This window comes from Lucilia cuprina, chromosome 4 (genome assembly GCF_022045245.1).
Source record: "Lucilia cuprina isolate Lc7/37 chromosome 4, ASM2204524v1, whole genome shotgun sequence".
NCBI lineage: Eukaryota > Metazoa > Arthropoda > Insecta > Diptera > Calliphoridae > Lucilia > Lucilia cuprina.
Window position 1 is genome coordinate 94,108,377 of NC_060952.1, and position 6,080 is coordinate 94,114,456.

General features: G+C 29.3%; 1 protein-coding gene across 1 annotated transcript; it reads right to left on the reverse strand.

The window, feature by feature from the left end:
- Positions 1 to 2,715: 2,715 nt before the first annotated feature.
- Positions 2,716 to 4,175, reverse strand: LOC111685231 (putative odorant receptor 85d). The gene is made up of 4 exons (XM_023447481.2): positions 3,397 to 4,175; positions 3,050 to 3,251; positions 2,841 to 2,996; positions 2,716 to 2,772 (listed from the first exon to the last, which is right to left on the reverse strand). Exons 1-4 carry the CDS (start codon positions 4,173 to 4,175, stop codon positions 2,716 to 2,718), a joined length of 1,194 nt encoding a protein of 397 aa, XP_023303249.1.
- Positions 4,176 to 6,080: the final 1,905 nt, after the last annotated feature.

Here is a 6,080-nt window from a genome sequence, read left to right on the forward strand (position 1 = left end):
AGTTTTTGAGAAACATGGACTTTTATGTTTTCACTCAAAATATCGGTTTTTGGTATAAAATAAAAGTGATCACAGATTTTACTTGTTTTTGCTGTAAATCTTATAGTTTTCGAGAAAAACGCATTTTTATGTTTTCACTCAAGTTTTTGGTACGAAATAAAAGTGATCATAGATTTCACTTGTTTTTGCTGTATCTCTAATAGTTTTTCGAGAAAAATTCACTTTTATGTTTTCACTCAAAATATCGGTTTTTGGTACGAAATAATAGTGATGACAGATTTCGCTTGTTTTTGCTGTATCTCTTATAGTTTTCGAGAAAAATGTACTTTTATGTTTTCACACAAAATATCGGTTTTTGGTATGAAATAAAAGTGAACACAGAATTCGCTTGTTTTTGCTGTATCCTAATAGTTTTCACTCAAAATATCGGTTTTTGGTATGAAATAAAAGTGATGACAGATTTCGCTTGTTTTTGCTGTATCTCTAATAGTTTTCGAGAAAAATATCGGTTTTTGGTACGAAATAAAAGTGATCACAGATTTCGTTAGTTTTTGCTGTATCTCTTATAGTTTTCGAGAAAAACGCACTTTTATGTTTTCACTCAAAATATCGGTTTTTAGTATAAAATAAAAGTGATCACAGATTTTGCTTGTTTTTGCTGTATCTCTTATAGTTTTCGAGAAAAACGTACTTTTATGTTTTCACTCAAAATATCGGTTTTTGGTATAAAAAAAGTGATCACAGATTTCGCTTGTTTTTGCTGTATCTCTTGTAGTTTTCGAGAAAAACGCACTTTTATGTTTTCACTCAAAATACCGTTTTTTTGGTACGAAATAAAAGTGATCACAGATTTCGTTTGTTTTTGCTGTATCTCTTATAGTTTTCGAGAAAAACGCACTTTTATGTTTTCACTCAAAATATCGGTTTTTGGTATGAAATAAACGTGATCACAGATTTCGCTTGTTTTTGCTGTATCTCTTATAGTTTTCGAGAAAAACGCACTTTTATGTTTTCACTCAAAATATCGGTTTTTGGTACGAAATAAAAGTGATCACAGATTTCGCTTGTTTTTGCTGTATCTCTTATAGTTTTCGAGAAAAACGCACTTTTATGTTTTCACTCAAAATATCGGTTTTTTGTACGAAATAAAAGTGATCACAGATTGTTTTTGCTGTATCTTTATAGTTTTTGAGAAAAACGCACTTTTATGTTTTCACTCAAAATATCGGTTTTTTTTTGTACGAAATAAAAGTGATCACAGATTTCGCTTGTTTTTGCTGTATCTCTAATAGTTTTCAAGAAAAATGGACTTTTGTGTTTTCACTCAAAATATCGTTTTTTGGTACAAAATAAAAGTGATCACAGATTTCGCTTGTTTTTTCTGTATTTCTTATAGTTTTCGAGAAAACGCACTTTTATGTTTTCACACAAAATATCGTTTTTTGGTATAAAATAAAAGTGATCACAGATTTCGCTTGTTTTTGCTGTATCTGTAATAGTTTTCGAGAAAAATGGACTTTTGTGTTTTCACTCAAAATATCGGTTTTTGGTACGAAATAAAAGTGATCACAGATTTCGCTTGTTTTTGCTGTATCTCTAAAAGTTTTCGGGAAAAACGCACTTTTATGTTTTCACTCAAAAAATATCAGTTTTTGATATGAAAAAAAGTGATCACAGATTTCATATGTTTTTGCTGTATTTCTTAAAGTTTTCGAAAAAAATGGACTTTTATGTTTTCACTCAAAATATCGGTTTTTGGTGAAAATAAAAGAGATCACGGAATTCGCTTGTTTCTAATCTATTGCTTATAGTTTTCGAAAAAATGCGCTTTTATGTTTTCTTTGAAACTATCGGATTTTGGAAGGAAATAAAAGTGATCACAGATTTGGCTTTCAATATTAAAGAACATACAAAGAGTATAATTTGAAGGAAGAAAAAGTACCAAAAATGGAATAAATTTTACCTATGTGGAAAGTACTAACAAAAAGAGTACAATTTTTCCTCTTTTTGCTTAGAAATATACTTTTTCGAGAATTATGTTTACAAAATGTTTCGTATTTAAATGTACTTATCACAGATAAAACTCAAACTATTCACATCTGCATTCATTTGTTCCAGAAAAATACTTTCAAAATGTACTAAAAAATGAGTTCCCAATGAGTTTGAATAGAATTAAATTTCTTGTTTTTTTTTTGTTTTGGGTACTTTTTTCCCCAATGAAGAAAAGGTACCATAAATACAGTTTTCTCCCTTTTACACCCAAAAAGGACTGAATTTTAAAAAAGTACGAAACTGGTATCTCATAATTTTGAGAGATGTATTCAAAATATTTAGAAAAATTTGATTATGTTAATTTGTTTAAAAGTTATAAAAGTACGAATTTCAAAAAAATACCAGACACCCATCTGCTCATTTTAAGAGTAGATACAGGTGCATTTAAAATGTTTCTTATATCACTAATATCTGTAGAACTGAACTAGAACTGAACTAGAACTGAACTAGAACAGAACTAAATCTCTACTAGAACTGAAATAGACCTGAACAAAAAATTAACTACCACCATCTCCCATTATTAGACAATTCCAAATCTACTCAATTATTAAGTAATTACTTTTCAATTAGAACCCCTTCTTCTTAAGCAATAAACATACAAAATAATACAACTTTTAAACATTTCATTATACAAGCCGATATATTGGTTATATCACATTGACTTTATTTCGAATACATAGTTCTTAGCAATGCGAAAAATTTATACGACAATTGCATCAGCTGAAAATTAAATTTAAAAAGATTTCAATAAATTGGAATTTTTTTTTATAAAATAAAATGTTTCTTACATCTGTCATCGTACCCATGGAAACATTTAAAAATGTGGTGGCTTTCAGCAAGGCGGGCTTTTGTGAACGTTCTATTATCAAAATCAACATTTTGCGATAACGAGTATCGGTGTTAAGCCAGTTGTGATTATAAATGGCATGTCCAATGCTTTCGCTCTAAAAAAGAAGACTCATAATATTTTCGTGAATTTATTTCCATTCAAACTTACCTTGACAATTAGTTCTTCACCATAATTGCAAATCATCAAAATCTGCACTAGAGAGCAAAACAAAAACATAAATAGCATGATCAAGGTATCAGCTTGGACACCAATGGTCATTTGGAAACCCAGAAAACACATGATAAACGAGGAAGAAATAAAGTTCACCAAGAGACTGACACCGAATACCTCATTCATATAAACAGATAAACTAAAAAATAAATATAATTTTCTTTAACTTAATGAAATATTTAATCAAAAAGCCGTTTTCATTTCTCCAAAAAGTTATGATTTTAAGAAATAAGAGATTAAGAATTTTTTGATCGAATAATTAACCTGTGTTAACATTTACATACCTCAAAATCTTTTGATGATATTGAATACATTCGCTCAAAAACTCCTTATTACTTTCATAATCCTTCGCCGGTTCATAAGTCTCTATACGTTTGGCCAAATAACGATAGTGCATTATAATCTGGGTGGCCACTACACACAACATTAAATCATTGGCCAACTGTCCAGACATGCAAGTATGACCCGCTAAATCTTGCGAAGCATAGAGGAAATAATACGACCAATGTCCCTGCCATTGCCAAGGTACCCAGGCGTAATAGGGCAAATTTCTGGGAACAATTTTTGTGCCCAACCAAAACTCATAAATCAAATAACTCATGGCCGTGTACAAATTATAGGACCAAATTAAAATCTCATGTATTATAACAAAACCAAAACTGATTAAATTAAATCTTCTTACATAACGTCTAGTATCAAAGGCCTCTTGTAGTTTTCGTTCCTTCGGATACATTTCGCGTACTTCTCTCATTAATATGGTGAGTAATGGTTTCTTTTGTAAAACACTGAATATTTTAATATCACCCACGAACACAAAACCAATATACGATAAATTCATGGTGGCCTCTATGAAATTTTCACCATGAACCATGGACAAGATAACAAACGTGATTTCCGAGAACAAAACAAAATTCATATTAATAATAAATATAACAAAAATCCATTTCATTAGTGTTTGATAGCGTTGCGGTTTAGTCTCATCATCGTAAGGTATGAGCCCTATAGATTTAGCCAATATATCTGACTGTATGAGGAAATGTGACAGTTGAACCGACTTTTTCATTGGGAATAATTTGTTTTCTTAACTTGTAGGAAAATTAATATGTTGCTTAGTTAAGTTTTCTCAATGGACTGATAAAATTTTTGTTAATCAATTTAAAATTTTGATTTGTCGTGTTTATTGTTTAAGATTAGGGGTTACGTTTGTTAGATAATTGCTTAATAATTTTGTTGATTAGGGGTTGGCTAATAATGGGTTATTACATTCTTCATGCCACCAAAAAATATAATGGTGTGGGAAAAACATTCACTTTTAAGTTTTTTTTTTCGACTAGGAAATACACAGCTCTTTATATACATATATTTCTTATGTAAATTAAATTAGGTCCTTTTGAAAATGAGAAACAACTTTCACTGAAAATCTGATTCGACAAGAAAATTTAGTTGTTTACAAAGTTCTAGTTGAGTTCTATTTCAGTTCTAGTTCAGTTCTAGTCCAGTTCTAGTTCAGTTCTAGTTCAGTTCTAGTTCAGTTCTAGTTCAGTTCTAGTTCAGTTCTAGTTCAGTTCTAGTTCAGTTCTAGTTCAGTTCTAGTTCAGTTCTAGTTCAGTTCTAGTTCAGTTCTAGTTCAGTTCTAGTTCAGTTCTAGTTCAGTTCTAGTTCAGTTCTAGTTCAGTTCTAGTTCAGTTCTAGTTCAGTTCTAGATCTAGTTCAGTTCTTGTTCAACTCAAAGCAGAAGGAATTTAAGATTCGGCACTACCGATTAACGAACTCTTACTGATTTCAATTAACTTTTGAAAACTGTCATTACGCTCTTACAGCAAATCAAAAGCAAATTGTAATAAATCATTACTGTCTAGCTTTCTTACTTTCTTCAGTACAAACTGTCCGATAGACTTTTTTGTTTAAACAATTTAATATATAAAAAAATTTTTGGGGAGAGATTTATTTGTTAATATAAAAAGCTAATAAGTTAAAATATTTTAAAACTAAGCCATTAACATTTTAGTCTTGTGTTGTTTTAACACTCATCATTTATTTTCTTTTCTGTGATATTTTTAGTAAAAGACTTTGAGGATAATTGTTCGTACTTTCTCTTTAATGAAAATTGTTGGTTTAAAAACTTTCTTATTCAATGATTTTTGTTAAACATAATGACTGTGTAATGTATTCCATTTTTCAAAATACTCAAAACTTTCCTTGTTGTTCAATATAAAACCACATGTTTTTTCTTAAAATCCAACTTAACATTGACCTACAACTTAACATGGTTTAACTTTTAAAATTTCCACTTGATTTTAGACATATCGAGAATTTTGTTAAACAAAGTTTTAGTAACTTCGTTCTGTGGAAAAAAAAATCTAAAAATTGTTTTTAAGTATCATACTTTTAAGTTTTTGAGTAGATTTGTTTTTCTTTCCTGCCCCTATTTCTTAATTTGTAACAAGTATTTGTTTTTCTATTCATATTCAATTATTTGTAAATCATTATTATACCAAAATTTTTTTCATTTGCCCTTGATTTATACTCCTACCAAATTGAAATATTTTTCTTATGAAATTTATTTATTTACCAGTATGATGCTGATAATCTTTAGACAATTTTATAAAAAGTTGTAGAACAAAATTTTTTGAAAATAAAAAAAGGAAACGTGGACCTTTTGATAAGTTTCACTCAGCATGTTATTCAAATTCAATACATAATTTTTTAAACTTAAATATTTCTGTAGAGTATGAGCAACATCATAACAGGCTATAGATCCTGCACAAAAATGAAAATGTACAGTAAGTGATAAATTGTGAAAAATTAATAGTTCACATTTTAGTTCAGTTTCAGTTGAGTTCTAGTAAAGTTCTAGATGAGTTCTAATTCAGTTCTAGTTCAGTTCTAGTTCAGTTCTAGTTCAGTTCTAGTTTAGTTCTAGTTCAGTTCTAGTTCTAGTTCAGTTCTAGTTCAGTTCTAGTTCAGT

Coding starts and splice junctions, on each gene's coding strand:
- LOC111685231 (XM_023447481.2), bottom strand. CDS start 4,175: ATGAAAAAGTCGGTTCAACTGTCACATTTCCTCATACAGTCAGATATA. Junction 3,252..3,396: donor TATCATCAAAAGATTTTGAG/GTATGTAAATGT, acceptor TTTATTTTTTAG/TTTATCTGTTTATATGAATG. Junction 2,997..3,049: donor GTGAAGAACTAATTGTCAAG/GTAAGTTTGAAT, acceptor CTTCTTTTTTAG/AGCGAAAGCATTGGACATGC.